The following is an 18732-nucleotide window of genomic DNA, read 5'->3' as shown; positions in this document are numbered from 1 at the left end:
GGTGCATCTGTAGCCCAGATGAGGAACAAAGGGCAACCAGGTGCTTTGGTAGCTTAGATGAGGAACAAAAAGAGCAGCCAGACTCATCGGTAGCCCAGATAAGGAACAAAGAGCAGCCAGGTTCATTGGCAGCCCAGATGAGGAACGAACAACAGCCTGGTTTATTTGGCAGCCCAGATGAGGAACGAAGAGCAGCCAGGTTTATTGGCAACCCAGATAAGGAACTAAGAGCAGCCAGGTTCATTGGAATCCCTAATGTAGTTAGAAAGGCAGCCACGTTCATTGGTAGCCCATGTGGGTTTAGAAAGGCAGTCAGGTGGATGCTTTGGTAGCCAACATGGGGTTATAAAGGCAGCCAGGTGCATTTGCAGGCCCGGAGTTGGTGTAATGGTGGTCTGGGAGGCTTATTTAATATCTGGTCACCAGATGTCTGCCACTAACACCCTTGGAATGAGTAGAGGAAGAAAAAAAAACAGTAAAATCATTTCCTTAACTGTCACCAGTTCAACTTCAAAAATCATTCCCAGATGCCTGGCCATGAATAGAAGACATTTGGAAGCAGTAAACTCGTTCATACCACGTTTATATGCGTTTTTATGCACATTTACAAGCGTTCCTATCACTTTTATATCCGTTTTTATGCATTTTTACAAACGTTTTAAAGCTTAACTTTAAAATGCTAAAAAACTTTTATAAACGCCTACGTTTTACCGCGGATTGCTGCGATTTTACATAAGCGTTTATAAAAATTTTAATTTTAACCCTTTCAGGGAATGAGTACAGGGGTACATAAAACCCATTACTCATTCCCTGAAAGGGTTAAAATGTGTAAAAAATTGGACGAGACTTTAATGTTAAATTATTTTAATAAATGTGTGTGTTTGTGTAACAAAACTTTTTCTTTTTTTCTTTACAGGTTATCCCAATGACAGGATGGTTTCCATGGCTGAAATCATGACATGAGCACAGCCCTGGGTATCCTCCTGACAGGGAGGGATTGCAGGGCTCTAGGGGTTAAATGAGGACAAGGCTCTCCATTCACCTCTAGTGCTCTGTGATCTGAGGTTTTACGTTTTCCAGCCATTCAGCACTAGACTTGAATGGGAAACCTTTTGCCCATTCATCTCTAGTGCTCTGTGATTGACTGAGAAAAAGGAAACCCTGATGACAGCTCGAGCATCATCAGGATTTCCCTTTCCTCAGCCAATCAGGGAGCAGAGCAGTCAGCTCTGATTATGCTCGAGCCAATCAGGGAGCAGAGCAGTCAGCTCCGATTATGCTCGAGATATCATCAGGGTTTCTTATTTCTCAGCCAATCACAGAGCACTGGAGATGAATGGGCACAAGGCTCCCCATTCAAGTCTACTGCTGAATGGCTGGGAAATGTAAAACCTTAGCCAATCACAGATCACTAGGGGTGAATGGAGAGCCTTGTCCTCATTTAACCCCTAGTGCCCTGCGATCCCTCACTGTCAGGAGGAGTCCCAGAGCTATGCTCATATCATGATTGCAGCCATGGAAATCATCCTGTCATTGGGATAACCTGAAAAAAAAAGTTTAGTTACAGAAACACACTCCACATTTATTAAAATAATTTAACATTAAAGCCTCGTCCAATTTTCTACACATATTTTAACCCTTTCAGGAAATAAGTAAGGGGTTTTATGTACTCCCGTACTCATTCCACAGGGTGGTGGAGATCTGGGAGTCTCTCTCTTTCATAAAAAGCTTAAAAACACTTGTAAAAGCCTCTATTGAGTTCAATGGGAGTGATTTTAAGTGTTTTCATGCGTTTTCCCGCGTTTATCCAGCGTTTTAATTTTTTAAACGTTGCAAGCAACATTTAAGATATCGCTCAAAAACGTCCCTGAAGGAAACGTCCTGGTGTAGATTAGCCCATTGGAATATATGGGGACTTTAAAAGCCTCAGGTTAAACGCTGGGGAAACAGTCCGTGTAGACCAAGTTTTATACTTATTTATCAATCTTGAAGCATTCTTTAAGTTTTTACATGCTCAAATCTTTGGGGTGGGGGTTTGCCCTACTTTCATTTGCAATCTGTCCTTCGTTTTGAAGTTTTGCACACTTTATCTCCTTTTTACATATTTTGTTATATTCTTTATATTTTTTAAATGATAAAGGTGATCCCTCATTTTTATATCTTTGGAATGTTCTTTTCTTATTCTTATGGCTTTAACATTAGCTGTGAGCCACATAGGTTTAGAAGGCTAAAATAAAACCTATTACCCTTTTGGGATATATTTATATATATATATATATATATATATATATATATATATATATATATATATATATATATATATATATATATATATATATATATATATATATAGGAATAAATATATATATATAAATATAGGAATATATTTTGCAGTGTGTTGGGGTAGAACAGACTTGAAACCCCCCAGCGTTTCTCCAGTCAGATGCAGCGGGCAAGTTCGTTGCATTCTAATTTGATTTTCATTTGAATGTTTAAAGTCATTTTAACACCAGGTTATCTAGCTAAAACTTTGGTACAGACTTTCCCTAACTGTCCCTGGCTAGGACAATTTCCACATAGGTTTTAATTTTAGCCTCCTAAACTTATTACCCCTTGGAATATATTTTGCAGTGTGTTGGGGTAGAACAGACTTGAAACATACTCATTTCGGTTTGGTGTTCTTTAAGGACAATATTACCTCCCAGTCCAGGTCATGGAGAGCCACTCTTAATGGAAAATGTGTTCTCTTAAAATTGAATGTTTTTATCTTTCCTGTTTTTGCTTTCTGTTTTAAACTTTAAATTAAGTTAAAAATATTTTTTTTTCAGGAGGTCTTAGGTTATAAAATTGACCATCAAGTATCTGTTTACATAGTAGCAGTATTAGAATACATTTCTGCTGATATATTGAAACTTGCTGGGAATTATGTACGGAACATCAGGCACTATGAAATTACTAAACAAGATATCAAGGTTGCAATGTGTGTGGATAAGGTAAGCACAGGTGATTATTTAATGTTTGGAAACCAAAGCATTTTTGTTTGCATTCATGCTTGTGTTTAAACAGATTTGAAATGCCAAGTTTAAGAAAAACCCTTTTGAGATTTTTAATCGATTGTAGGAATTTAATTCTTGCATTATGTGCTAGGTCTCCTTTATTCTGTAAATTATTATTATTATTATTATTAAACAGGATTTATTTAGCGCCAACATATTACGCAGCACTGTACAATAAATTCTATGTATGATTATTTTTTTTTGCTACCCCTATACTTGCATATGTGTAGTGAATAGGACTTTTTTTTTTATTATTCATTTTTTGACCCTAACATTTGCAGACTTGTGATAGCTGTAAATATAGGACTTTACCAAGTAAATAAATGCTGTGGTTGCTGATTTTCTGATTGTGTGCAAACCAAATTCCTAATAAAATTTCTAACACTACACTCAACTAATCTAATTTGAAGTTTCATTTTGGCATTAATATGCGTCCAGACTTGCCTTTACTATGGTTTCCAGGATAAGGTTGCAAAGTACTAAATGTTTACCCCCCTGGTGGTAATCCCGATTGTGGCTCAGGGTTATATCTCATTACAAATAGCGGTAAACCCCGAGCCACACTCGGGGTGGAATTGAAGGCTTACCTGGTGCTCACAAGCCTGCAGCGTCCTCCGGAAATGCCAGCCCGGCATCTGTGTTCCCTTGGTGATGCCCAGAATCTGTGTCCCCTGGCCTCGCATCCCCGGCGTTTAAATTGGGATGCAGATGCCGGGCGGGCATGTGACGTGAGTACGTGCAGGCGTGTGTGCACTAGGGGGTGGGACCGTCAGGAAATTTAAAGTATTTTTAAATGTCAATTTTTTAAAATAATCATAATCATCCGCTAGGAAGGTTAACATAATAGTCTAGTTTAGTCAGAATTTTTTTTTTTTTTTTTAAATGTCAATTGTTTAAAATAATCATAATCACCCGCTAGGAAGGTTAACATAATGGTCTAGTTTAGTCAGATTTTTTTTTTTTTCGCTCAAAAATTACATAGTTCACCAATTTAACTAATAAAGTTTTCCTTCGCTATTTATGAAATGATTATCATGTGTTATTATGTTGTGTTATTATATTAAAATGTGTGAAATTTAATGTTTTATTGCAACAGTTTTCCAATGTGCATGGGGGCCTTGAAATCTGGGGCATTTTCATATGCAAATGTTGTCTTCCTTGTAATGCACGTTTGCAATCTTTATACTTCATATCTTCTAATTTAGCCAATGAGGTCCCACATCTAGGTGATTGGCCATGATCTTATAGGAGGGCTGATAGCCTGATATAAAGTTTTTAGGTCTTCCCTTGAGGTATTTTGGAAGACCTCTAAAGGCAATATGGAAGAACTTTAAAGTGTTTTACAAATCAATTAGCAGGGATGATTTGCATGTAACTGGTATGCTTTAAACTGCTGAATGTTAGAATATACATAATGAACATTAAAATAGAATATGGAGTAATGTTTTTAAGGGATGATCAGGTTTCTGTAAATTATTTTAGGAAAATATCTTACTATTTGCATTATGTAAATGTTTATTTACAAGCAAAAAAAAGTTGTTTACCAATAAAGGAAAAAAAAAATACCAAGCTGCATCTGTGCTTTATTGGAAAGCAGAAATGTTGACCCCACCACTCTTTCACCTTTTCAATCATCAAACTACATAAATTTGAAAATCTGAATTTTCAAACACAACTATATGTTCGTTTAAAGAGATGTTGCTGACCCCAGCTTTTCTCCAGTCAGATGCAGCGGGCAAGTTGGTTGCATGCTAAATTGATTTTCATTTGAATGTTGAAAGTCGTTTTAACACCAGGTTATCTAGCTAAAACTTTGGTATAGACTTTCCCTAACTGTCCCTTGCTAGGACAGTTTCCTCTTTTAATATTTAGCTTAGGAGTATTGAGAGGCTATTTTTTATTTGAGTAACAGTAAATACTATGTATACTTGAATATTAACCAATATAAATGTAAACCTTCTCCCACTGCTCTGTCTGGTTATGTCCCTAACTCCTGCTCTGTCTAAAATCATATCCCCAGATCAGGCTGCCACCTAGTTTAACCACACTCTTGCTCTGCTTTTAAAACCATTGATCACCCCCTTTTAATCCAAGTCATGAACTACATTGGTATCTGTGACACTGCACTCTCTTGGTTTGCTTCCTATCTGTCTGACCGCTCATTTCAGGTGTCTTTTAATGGTATTTCCTCCTCCCCCACTCTTCTTCCTGTTGGTGTTTCTTAAGGGTCAGTCCTTGGACCTGTTTTCTTCTCCCTATAACTCCTCACTTGGCAAACTCATATCCTCTATTGGTTTACAGTACCATCTGTATGCTCATGATACCAAAATCTATCAGTCCACCCCTGACTTGTCTCCCTCAGTCCTGGATAAGTTTTCATGTTGAATGTCAGCCATCTCATCATGGAAGGCAGATAGGTTTCTGAAACTCATCCTGGCTAAAAAAGAACTTTTCGTGTCCCCCTGACCTATTTCTAATACCACGTTTTTTGGTCCTCTGCTCAGGCAGGTTGTCTTGGCTCTACCTTCATTTCAGCCCGAGGTCGAGGTCTTGCCACTTTTACCTGCCCAACATCTCCAAAATTCACCTCTACCTTTCCCCAGAGACCACCAAACTCCTTGTACATACTCCTTATCTCCCGTCTGGACTACTGTAACATTCTCCTCTCTAATATTCTGCTAACTGAACTATATCCTCTACAATCCATCATAAATTCTGCAGCCAGACTTATCCATCCTGCCCACCATTCCTCATCTGCTCTCTTTGCCGTTCTCTACCCTCCTGTGCTCTGCCTTCAAATCCCTTCCATAGCTCTTGTCCCACCTACCTATCGCCTAACCGCTCTCATCGCTCCTCCAACGACCTACTAATCACTTCCTCTCTCACAATGACGTCACACACACAACTTCAAAACTTTTACAGAACTGCCTCTGCTCTGTGGAACTCTCTCTTAAAACCAATATTCTCAAACTCGCCTACCTGTCTTTTTCTGTCTCCGAAACTCTCACTACTTACCCACCAATCCATATTCCTTTCCTATTGTGTGCTACTTCCTACTCCTCTTAGATTGTAAGCTCTTCTTGGCAGGGTCCTCCCTTCCTTATGTGACAGTGTTTGTAAATGTCTGTCATTTGCCACCTCTTTTTAATGTACAGCTGTGTAGTATGTTGCTGCTATATAAATACTGTTTATTATTATTATTATTATTAATAATAATAATAACTATTATATGGAGTTAATACTTCTAAGATGCTTGAGGTATAGAAAGCCATGAATGACCTTACACTTGCAACTGACTTATTACCTTTGGGTAGACTTTCTTCATATTTTATTTAGTTTCAATTATTCTGTGTCATATTTTTATTTTTGAATATTGTATTGTAATTTATCTACTGGCACCTTCCTATTATACAGGTGTTGATGGATATGTTCAACCAAGATGAGGAAGATATGAGTGTATTGTCCTTAGCTGATGAAGAGCCATCTACTTTAGGGGAACAAACATATTATGACCTCGTGAAGTCTTTTATGGCAGAAGTTAGACAATATATAAGGGAACTGAATCTCATCATTAAAGTATTCCGAGAACCTTTTGCCTCCAGCACAAAACTGTTTTCAGCTCATGTGAGTTTTTTTTAAACTTTTTTAGAACGTAACTAATATATTACGTTAATTTAACATTTCCCATAATTTAAGAATGTGTATTTATATTATAAATGTGAATTAGAAAATGTTTCAGGGTTTGACTCCAGCTGTTTAACTAACCATACTCAATTTCTATACTTTAAATTTGGAAAATTCAGACTTTCTCAGAACCCATTTGAAGTTGATTGTCCACAAGTCTTGATATTGTTAGGTTTTGGTTATAGTAGTCAAACAAAAAATATATTGAGCACAGCAATGGGGGGACATTTACCAAAGAATTATTTAGGTTCTAAGAAAGTTAGCGGCTACCTATACCTGGCTGCATGCATTTATCCAGTTATCAACATCTCCCCGTTGCAAAGAAATTGGGGTTCAAAGAAGGTAAGCAGATAGCTATGTGTAACAGGCACCTCACTAGCTACTCACTCGCCTAAACTGCAGCATCTTCAGATTTGACTCCAGGGGGCAGTGAGTGGTACTGTACTGCCTGTAACTCCCCCTTTCCATTCTACTCACTATTCTGTGGGTAGAAACTTGTAGCGTTTTCCCCATAGGCAGGGTTCTTCATGAGGAAGCGGTAACCACACCACAACCTCACCACCAGTTTGAATGCAATGTTAAATTTTTGTAATCAAGTAAGTATATATTTGGAGCACCACTGCACATAGTCAACTGGCAGTACTCCAATGTTCATTGGAGAAGTGGTCTCCAGGGGTCCCAAATGTGCAAACTCAGTTTTGGCCCCTGGTCTTGAAATTAAGCTCCCCCTCATCCAATGAGATACAATCCCTGTTTGCCTTTGGAATTATGCTTGTGACCCCATACCTCAAAAGTTGTTCTGTTTAGGGATCTCTATGTGTACCCTAAAAAATTACCGTTATTAAAACAAGGGGTTTAGGGGATATGAGAGTGGAACTTTTAGGTGGAAAGAATGACAGGCTGCATGAACACCCAGACACAGCTCTTATGCTGCTGCTGTTGTCACTGGACCCTTCCACATGAAGGGTAGCATTATCTCAGAGGTTCTATCCATTGTTTCAGTATACATTTCTTAGCGGCTAAAAGACAGAGATGCTCAAATTTAGAAATTGGAGGTTGTGTTTGTGTCATATTGAGGGGTGGTATTGTGGAAGCATCGTGAAAGAGGACCAAATGTGGACGTATTTGTCTAGACTGCCCTGTGACTATTTGCATAAAGTCAAAGACCTTTTTCCAGAATTGGGAAATAACAGGGCAGTTCCAAAGGGCATGCTCTAATGGTGCTCTGTTGTAGGCACGCTTAGGACATGCAGTAAGCCTGGAGGCAAGTGCACCAGGTTTAACAGGTACATCAAAAGCTTAATATGCTCTATGGATAATTTTAAATTGAACTTCTCTCCATTGTTCACTGATCATTATGTTGCGCACACGCTCCCAACTAGTCTCCAAAAGATCCCGAGTATCTGTGGGGGAAAGGTCCAAATATTAGGCCCATTTCAATACAAAAGACAGTTAAACAGGGGTGGGGACAGTACTTTCCATTAAGCGAGGATAAAGCAGAGATATGGAGTGTTTAGCAGAGGCTCGACCTAAAAGAAGTGTGACTACTGGTGGCAATAACAGGTTGGAGCAAAAGGCGGCGGACCCAAAAAAAGGTGGTTTTACCCTGTAAATAGTATATAAAGTGATGTGCTGGCAGTACATATATGAGTTTAAGTGTTCCAAAAGGAAGTTTATGAGACTCATCTAACATTTGTCCCAGACATCTAAGGCCCCTCTCCCATGCTCCCATCCCATACTTCAAATGCCTTGTATGCAAGACCTTGGGAAAAGTAAGGTGTAGAGCGCAGAGGGGTAGCAGTAGTGGGCCCTATATGGCACCTAAATAACTTTTTTATTTCCCGCCAAGCCACCAGGGTGTCTCGCAGCAAGAGATTACTTTTAAATCACGGGGAACAAGGGAAAATGGAGTATTTAAGAGTCCGAAAAGGGAATAGGGCCGTACCAACAAAGCCTCCATGTATGTCATTGTGTAATGCTTAGTATTGTGCCACCAGTCCTTTATATATCTAAATACACAGGTCAGGTTGTATCTTCTCAAATCAGGGAGACCCACCCCTAAGTTCTGTTTAGGTAGCGACAATTTAATCCTTGAAATACAGGGGAGTTTACCTTTGCAAATAAACGAGGTGAAAGCCGAGTGGAGTTTCTGAACGTCAGTATGACGTAACAGAAAAGGCAATGTCTGCATAGGATACAGTAGTCTTGCAAAGCTGATCATCTTAATAAGATGGCAGCGTCCTATCAATGATAGAGCTAGAGCTAGAGTTTTCCACAGCTTCAACTCATCCAGAATTTTAGTGATGCGTGGGGAATAATTTAAGTTGTACATATCTGGAGTAGAGCCTGATAATTTAATTCCCAAGTAAATGAGGTATGATTTCAGTAGATTAAGACCCAAGGATTATAATTAATTTTAAATCCTGAGAAGGCACCACAAAATTGTATCTGTTGGATGATTTTATGTAGATCTCTGACCGGATTCTGAAGAAAGAGCATTATATCATCTGCAAACATCGCCAAACTAATATGACCCCCTATCTCCACTCCCTCAAAAATTTTTAGATCTCGAAAAGATCTTGCTAGAGGTTCAATAGCTAGGTTAAAGAGGAGAGGAGACAACGAGCAACCTTGCCTGGTCCCCCTGCCCAGCAAAATCACTGGTGAGGATACCCCTGCCACATGTACCTGGGCTCTTGGACTTGCATACATAGATTTGAAAGAGTTTGCAATATGGTCCTTGAATCCAAACTTCTCCAACACTATGTACAACCAAGGCCATTCCACACTATCAAACGCTTTCTCAGCATCTAGGGCTAAAAGAGCCGACGATACCTGAGAAGACTGATTCAACCTAGCATGCTTCAGAACCATAAGTACCTTTCGAATATTATAGGTAGTGGATTTCCCCAAAATAAAGCCTGTTTGTGCAGGACTGACCAATCGAGGGAGGATGCCCGCCAAGCGGTCCTCTAGAATCTTGGAAAATAGTTTAACATCTTTATTTAACAAAGATATAGGGCGGTAGGAGCTAGGATCCAATGGATCACTATACTGTTTCGGAAGAACTTTAATAAACGCTAGCCGTCCAGATTCCACATAAGAAGCGTGGGAGTACATGGAGTTATACAAACATAACAATGACGGTGTGACCTCATTGATTAAAATTTTGTAAAACTCAGATGGAAAAACATCTGAGCCAGGTGCCTTTATAGTTACCAAAATTCCTGATATCCCTGAGCACTTCTTCTTCCGTTACAGACCCATTTAAATAGTTTAGTTCCTCCTCAGTTAACTGTTGAAGACCTAAATGGACCAAAAAAGGTCTTTTACTCAGGTCTTTCCCTGAGTAAAATTTGTGTTTTGAGAGGTGTATCAATCATTGTAATAAGACACAAAAACAGTAGCTATGTCCTTGGGTGATTTTTGAACAACCTAGTGCTTGTCTCTTATGACTATAATACGGGGGGTGGGGGGAGGAGCGGCTCTAAAACCCTTTGCAAGATTGGCCAGCAATTTCCCAGAATTGTTACCGTATCTTATAAAACTCATCACGGTAAGAGCGAATAGTGGTGTTGTACTGGCCAATCTAAAAATCACAGGATTTTTTCGCTTGCATCCAAGCAGATAAGGAGAGCGAAGATTTATATACCAAGTATGCCTGCCTGGCAGTATGGCAAGTGGTACAGTATTTGCGTAAAGTTTCTTTTTTAGTTGAGGAAACATATGCCATTATTTTACCATGAATGACCACCTTGGGCGCCTCCCAATACAGGTGGGGATTGATTTTATTTATCGCATTGTTATAGTCAAAATCACGCCACCAGTACTGTAACTGATGCTGAAATTTCTCATCCTTAGCCAGATAGGCAGGAAATCAACATATAAATTCAGTTTTACCAAGGAAACTGTTTGTCAGAGTCACAGAAACTAGGGCATGATCCGAGATCACAAGGGGATGGATAATAGCAGAATCAATTTTAAACAGGAGGTCATCAGAAAGTAATATAGTATCCAATCTAAACATGGTTGAGTGAACCTGAGATACGTGCGTGAAGGGGTGGAGATGTCTCCAGGAATCAGTCAGTCCAGTCCCTGTAAGGAAAGAGAGAAACACTTTATAATTGGCGGATGTATGGCCCTGCTTGGGTGGTGGTGGGATCCTAACTTCCACAGAATTGGGTACAGCATTAAAGTCACCAGCCACGATTAAAGGCACTTTGGGAAGGGATTGCACTGTGGTAAGCAGATTAATATAAAACCTCTGTCCAAGTTAGGATCATAAACCGCTAAGAAGGTTAAGGCTTTGGCTTGGAATTGGACTGTCATGGATGCCCATCTTCCCTCAAAAACATCACAGGACTTTGAGATTGTGGAGTGTTGAAGCTTCTTGTGTAGAAGAATGAGTGCTCCAGCTTTTCGGCTCGAGGCTGAAGCCCCCCACACCTCTCCCACCCAATCTTTAGCCATCAAATGAAAATGGGAAGCTGAGGAAGTGAGTCTCCTGAAGGATAGCTACATTCATTTGTAATTTCTTTAAGTGGCGTAGAACAGTAGTGCGCTTGTTGGGGGATCTCAATCCCTTCACATTCCAGGATACAATTTTCATCACCTGGGTTTATGGGGGAAAAGAGCTATAATTGCTGGAATTAAAGATATGACTGGTCCCGTGTCGTCGTCCCAACCAAGCGGCGGCACAGAGAAGAGTATTCTTTCCATATTTGAGAAGATCTGTAGATGCATAACCAGGACAATGACAGCAGCAAGGTGTCCGTGGACGTTTAGATAATTGGCATACCCATGAGCAAAACAAACAGCTAACAATGTATTTGTCCCACAGCATAATACTCTCAAGCGATTTCCTTTTTTTCCAATATGGGGTACAATAACAGCAGAAACGGCAGGAAACCGCAGCAGGCACAAATAAACTTTCAGTCTTCCTATACTGCCATCTCCATACATTACATCAAAGAGGATATAATCACTCATGCAGTGTGAGAAAGAAAATAACCGAGACCACCAGCTCCATCTAGTGGACAACAGATATAGAACTAATGAAATAGGGCCTCCTTGTTAGGGGCATGTAAAAAGGCCCAGTCGGTCTATACGGCCAAGAGAGCAAGCATTTAGGATTGTGGGGATCTGGATCTCCGTGACTGGTCATGTTGCTGCCTGGGTGGTGTAGCAACTGGCGTGGAGGAGAGTGTGGAATGGGGCAAAGCCTTCACCATTTCTGCAGCCGCCGAGGGATCTGTGAATATCTTAGCTTCCTGATCCGGAATAAAAATTTTAAGCATCACTGGATATATTAGTGCAAAGCGTAGATTGTCGATGAGTTCTTTGCAGATCGGGGAGAAGGCCCGGCGTTTTTTGGTAGTTTCCATTGAGTAATCAGAGAATAACATGACTCTGTGATCTTCGATACTGAAGTAGTCGAATCCCCAATATGCCCCTAAAATTTAGAGCTTATCATTAAAGTTGGTGGTAATAAAAAGGCCTAAAATTGAAAGACTAGGGAGTTTTTTTTTTTGCTAGTAGTTTGGAAAGAAATGCCATAAGGTGGTTAAGATGGCAGTAAATGAACTGTAAACAGCATTAAAATGTATGTATTGTGGCATGCGTGTGTGGAAGTTGTCTGTTATCCAAGTCTTTTTTTTTTTTTGTGCAAAATATGTCAGGTTGTCTGGGGAAAGATGGATACACTTTCTTGTTACAGAACATTCGCAACAGAGCAAGCAAGTGCCACTAGTGCATATTAGATTACCTCAAACAATGGTCCATCCTGGATGCCAATAGTACAAGCAGTCTACACTTCACTTTTTTGTCCTCCTCTCCACTTTAGCTTCTTTATCTTCAGATTCGTCTTTGGCCTCCTGCTGCTTCTGTGTCCCCTGTTGTATTATCCCTACCCAATTTCTATTCACAATTTTAATTTCTTCCTCAAAAGGGGCCATAACAATGCAGAATAGTAGATAATCGTTCACTGCTAGAGTGGAAACTTTTCAAACTCTTGTCCTGTACTCATGGAGGTACTGGGTAATTGCTATTGCTGCTGCTCCTGTAACCTGCAGCAAAATTAGGAAGGAATTCTGTCATGTAAGAGATTTGTGTATCAATTCCTTGTCAAGCTACCTAGGTTTTGAAATTTTTTCCTCTTTTCTTTCTAGCACCCACATGCTAGTCTGCCTCTTTATCCAACACCAGGGGTCCCCAACCCCTGGTTGCCACGGCCGTCTGACAGGTGGGCCACGAGAGCTCGTAGACCAGCGGTGATTCGTGGCTCTGGCCAGTGCACCCCCCAGCGGAGTCAGGAAAAGGACCGTGCATGGATTGGGGGTGGGGGGGGGGGCACAAGAGCCACCGACCATGTCTTCTGTACAGGGCTCAGGGCGGTGGGCGGGTTGTGTGCGGGCTTTTATTACGATCTTTACTAACCTCAAGTAAGCACCACTATATATAATGTGATATCGCCCCTAACAACAGGGTCAGAAGACATCAGTGACTAAGACAGCAGAATTCCATGTTGCAGTACAAACAGGCTCCTGCCTGTCTATTTATTAGCACTTCACAAAAAACAATATATAGTAGCAGCCCAGCTGGGCACCTGACTACCTCACTGGGTGCCCTAGCTCACTAACACAAACACTATCTTAGTAACAATACTGTTTACTCACAGCTTTGTAGTCCTGTGTGGACGCTGGCCTTCCTCAGCCTCTCTGATCACCTCCTGCCTGCAACACTGTGGCTGATCCTCTTCCCTCAGCCTCTCACTGATAAGTTCCTCCTCTGGAACACTCAGGGCTCTCTCACAGGACAGCACCAACAGCAACCCCCTCCAGCTTGATTCTCCACAAGCTCGCTTACAGGCCACTTCCTGCTCAGCCTGGATCCCTAGGGCTCTCACCAGCCTCTTGCTGATCAAATCCTCTCTCACACCTGAGGGCAGGTACATAATAACCCAGTCAGGAATGGGTTGGGCCCACCCTTTCACTCCATTGGCTGGCTCCAGGGCCCTAAAGTTTCAGCTTGTTATAAGTCCAGCTTGTTATAAGTCCAGCTTGTTATTAGTCCTGTTTGGACATGTAAAATTTTGCTTGGTATACAACTTTTATACTAGAACATGTATGGGTCAAAATAAGTCATAACACCGTGCGCTATCCTTATTTACCTCTCTTGAGACAAATACACAACTGCCCACCAGCGTCAGTACGCCAGTTGCTAACTGCCTTTTGCCGGCAGTTGTGCTTCCCTCACCCACCTGTCATCAGCAGCTCTAATCCTCTGAACCGAATACAGTGGGGCTGCTCTGCGATGAGGGCTGGGCATTGAGTTCAGCTACAATAGGATTGGGACACTGACGGTCCCGCCCCCATCCTCTAGCACTAGTTGGGTCTTCTTAAAAAAAAAAAAAAAAAAACTGCTTGTAAAAGGATGTACCCACCCGAGTGGACCTGTATGGGTGGATGGGTGTAATGATGTAATTGCCAGCACAGTGTGATAGCTGTGTGTGCAGCCTAACAACTCACTGTAATGCCGTGAACCCAAAATTGCCACTGAGTCTAAACCTCTTTACACAGCTCTTTTCTCACAATTTTTAATATCTGTGTAAACAGTACTGTATGCACAAAACAATTGAATACATCAGTATTTAGTAACCACTTCTCTACCTCTGTAAAAAAATTCAATGTCATGTAAGTCCATCATGTGGTGGTACCGGAACTGGCAATGAATCATCATGGGGAACAGGCCTAATTGCAGAATCAAGGCTGCGATATAAAATTTTGTGCTTAGTTTTACCTGAGAATTCACTTATGTTGATGCAGCAAAAATAGCAGTCAATTAGATGGTCTCGCTTTTCTCTCCACACCATCGGTATTGCACATAGTATTGCTGCTTTACGCGGATTTAGCCAGCCATGCAGTCTGTTGGAACAACTGGTACAGATGAGGTGTGGAGCCCATATCTATCCTGGTCACCAAGTGGACAGCCGAAATATAATTTGAATATTTTTTTAAGTTCTGTGGTAATTTGGTGACATCGTGAATGAACCACACACGTAACAGAAACTGTCTGGATCATTAAGGCAATTTCTAGGCATGATGACTAATGAAATCAATCGCAGTTAGTGCGGTTCCTAACTTTAAAAAAAGAAAACTGTCAATAAATGTTGTAATATGTTAAGGCTATTTATAACAAATTTCACACAATATATAATTCGGTGCATCACAAAAACTAGACGTGCTAGAGAAAATTTAAATTTAAAATCTGCATCAAAAATACTACGAAGCCCATAGAGTATTATATCTGATAAAAAAGACATGTTGATCTGTTTTATAAATTTTGATAAAAAATATAGGGCAGACCAAATATACAAAATATACAAAAGAGTATATTCCACCCAGGAAAAAGTTTGCAATACCTCTCCAACTCTTAGTTAGGAGCTGTTTCTACTGGTGACAACAGAGAGTCCTCACAATCTAAAACAAACACAAGTGCTACTATACTAAGATTCCCAAAGTTAAGCCGATTTTATGGACTTTAAGATGAATAAACACCACTTAACAATCCAACCATGAACTTCCATGCAGGAGAGACCACTAGCTGTGCAGCTGCCCCATACTTATCCCTTGCAAGATTGACAGCGTTCCTAAAGCATGGACGGCTCCTCCCCCTTCTGGAGACTAGGAACCACCCAATACCAAACAAATGTGGGTCCAACCAAGCCAGACCACATGGTTCCTGACAGCTGCTGGCACTGGATGGAGCGTTGATCGGCAAAAGGATGAGCCAATGGTCCCAACTAAGGCACCAACCAGCCACCCAACAGATTAAACAAGGCCCTGTACTCCACACCTATTGTGACAGAGGATGGGGCTTTGCGCCCGTACAGCACAAGAAATACTCCAGCTCTTTCGCAGACCACAAGGGGAAAAATCAATAAATAATAGATAGTCATTATACAACCAAACAATTACATATATCAAATACAAACTTGTAATAACATCTAAGTCAAATAAACATTGACAACATTAATTCGATTACATAATAATTACATAATAATGAAATAATATCCAATCCTATGCTCTGCATTCTACGTATTAACTTATTCATATATTTACTCACTGTTGGCCACTTCTCACTATTCGCCTTTAGTCCTCCTGCATGGCTGCTCCACTGCAGACGGAGTAACATGAGATGTCCAACTATGAGTCTGGGAGTCTCCCATTCGTGTCCCATGAAGTCCCATTTGTGTTTTTTGGTTGTTTATGTTTAGTTGATTAAGGGGTATGGCGGTAGTTGAATGATTAACCAGATGATTAAACAAACCTTTTATAGATTTTTTAGATTTTTAGATTTTATAGATTGTAATAAATAATAAAATAAGTATTTTATTATCATTTTATAAATGCGTTGAATTTAATTTATTCAGTTGCCTTAAAAGTCCCAGTTTTCTGTTTTTGTTACTTCTAGTATTTACATTGTCGGGATGTGGCTACACTAGGTGGGAAGTATGTCTGTTGTGTATTTCTTTCCATAAAAGTAACAGAGTACCTTTTTTTCTATTATTAATCTCTTGTAGGATGTTGAAAATATTTTTAGTCGAATCATTGATATTCATGAACTGAGTGTAAAGCTTTTGGGCCTTATTGAAGACACAGTAGAAATGACAGATGAAGGCAGTCCTCATCCTCTAGTAGGAAGCTGCTTTGAGGACCTAGCGGAGGTGAGTTCTGGGACAAGCTGTTTAGAGTGTTTTTATATTTATGGGGTTCTGTATTGATCTATGTAACTTTTTTTTACCAAGCTAATTGATGTAGAAGAATACCAAACAACTTGTGTGGTAAATATATAATCTGAATTTTTTTGAATGTGTATACACACTAGTTTAGTAACAGAAGGGTAGGGTTTGAGCATCCAGGCAAAGAAGCACGTTAATATTTACTATTTCTCTTCTGCTGACAACAATAACAAACTATTTTTTACTTTACTTCCTGTGTTAGTAACAAAGGTCACCAGAACTATTACAGAAAGCAAAACTCAAACACAACTGGGAAAAAAAGCAGCTTTATTTTAATTGTATGCAACTTCTCAGTGATGTGGTGGTAGTATCAGAATTTTTGTGTCACTTTTAAAAGGAAATGTAGAATAAATGTACTTTTTTATCTTCTGTAACAATTTACAGGTAGATATGAACGGGGCTTCTCTATTTGCTTGTGTGGATTTTATACAGTAATTGACACCAGGCTGCCTAATAATATGTTGAGACAAACATCTGATTGCCTAACTGCATTTATTAAAATAATATAACTGTTCCGACTTACATACAAATTCAACTTAACAAACCTACAGTCCCTATCTCGTATTGCTACCTGGGGACTACCTGTATTTAAAACACTGATTAAAAGAAAAAAAAATCCGATACTGTTTTAGAATTTTTGGATTGTATAAAATATAAAGACAGAGTTTTTGCAGGACAAAAACAGGCCTGTAAATTTCCCTGGCCCACAAGGATTAATCATGTGTAAAAACTGGTAAATACAGTCATTTCAACCACAGTTCTTCAGGAGCGGGTAGCAGCTAGGGGTTTCTCTAACTGTTGTTGATTGATCCCTTATTTAATGATGCCTGCAACAACACTACTTACTAAAACCAGCTGCATGACTCTAATTATATTTTAGTTGTATCCTTCTATTCACTGTCAACGTATACCTAAAGCTAAATTAATTTATTTTAATTTTGGAGGGAGCAAAAAATGGTCATCTGTGTACCACTGAGGCCTACCTTTACTCGCTGTCCAGCAGGCGTAAAATAAATATAAAATAAATTCTCCAAAATGGGGAACATCCCTTTTTTAGCAAGTTGCAGCTGAACAGGTGTCTACATTGGAAAGAGTTCCCTTTTTCTGTTCTCCCTTATCTTCAGTCCAGTGCCAGTAGACATAAGGAAAAAAAAAAGGAGTGGGCAGGGACTGCAATAAAAATTCGACAGGAATTTTAATCCCTTGCTTTATTCCCATAGATATTATTGCTCATAAAGTATAATTAATTTGTTAATTTACATAACATTACAGCTTGTTTAAATCAATTATAGCATTTAGTGATCCACCTGACTATAGTGCAATAAACTAAGATTTATCTTGCTTTGCCTCCTTTTAGGAATTAGCTTTTGACCCATATGAGTCATATGCTCAGGATATTCTGCGACCAGGTTTTCATGATCACTTTCTTGGTCAACTTTCTAAGCCTGGTGCTGCTCTTTATTTACAGGTAATGCATCTCTTAATGTGTCAAGTAGCTCTGTTAAACTATTGTTAGAGTTTTAGCTATGTCTGCTGTATTACGCGCAAACTTGTCCTATTGTGCCTAAAAATATTAAAATGTTGTTGCGTTTAAAGAGAAATTGTAGAATGACCTGAAAGCTACTCATAAAACAATCAGTGACTGAGAGGCTGATGTGGTGCCTGTTACACATAGTTTGACACTTTATTCTGTGACCCACAATGTCTCTGGAACGGAGGGATGTTAGCAACTGGTCCTGAAGATGTAGTAGTAAGAACATGAACCCTTTTGGCTATCTGATACTTCCAGAGAAATGCAATTTATGTATCAATTTCAGAGACTGTCATCTCTTTTATTTGGTGCATGTATGTTACGGTAACTAGAAACATTGCAATTCATTTCATTTTAAATTAAAACTGTTCCAGTTTTAAACATACATCTTTAATGTTTGTTTGCATTGTGGCCCGCAAGTTTTATCCCTATGTCAATAGCGGCTCCCAGATGAAAAAAGATTGGGCACCACTGTTATAGCAAATACTTTGGTTGCTTTTAGTAGTAGCTGGAGACTCTGGTCCTTCCTTAACTGGACATTTAGATAGCATTTAGATCAAATAATATGTCCATGTACCTGGCAAACTGCATCACAAATAGTTTATCAAGACCAGTCACATGTTTTTTCCCCAGAATGAATATTGGCATTCTTTAAACTACTA

The 18732-nt window shown here is 39.6% G+C and overlaps 1 protein-coding gene across 5 annotated transcripts in view; it reads left to right on the top strand.

Annotated features, from left to right (window-relative positions):
• Nucleotides 1-18732, top strand: part of SOS1 (SOS Ras/Rac guanine nucleotide exchange factor 1) — a 221379-nt gene that overhangs the window by 103649 nt on the left and 98998 nt on the right. For all 5 annotated transcript variants that reach the window (XM_072409143.1, XM_072409142.1, XM_072409140.1 and 2 more), the window contains 4 exons: nucleotides 2829-2993; nucleotides 6471-6680; nucleotides 16321-16464; nucleotides 17897-18007. In XM_072409143.1, the coding sequence (XP_072265244.1) occupies nucleotides 2829-2993; nucleotides 6471-6680; nucleotides 16321-16464; nucleotides 17897-18007 (630 nt within the window). The remainder of the gene's footprint in view (nucleotides 1-2828; nucleotides 2994-6470; nucleotides 6681-16320; nucleotides 16465-17896; nucleotides 18008-18732) is intronic.

Source organism: Pyxicephalus adspersus, chromosome 4 (genome assembly GCF_032062135.1).
Source record: "Pyxicephalus adspersus chromosome 4, UCB_Pads_2.0, whole genome shotgun sequence".
NCBI lineage: Eukaryota > Metazoa > Chordata > Amphibia > Anura > Pyxicephalidae > Pyxicephalus > Pyxicephalus adspersus.
The sequence above is the reverse complement of the archived record's forward strand: the minus strand, read 5'-3'. Positions and strand labels throughout refer to the sequence as shown.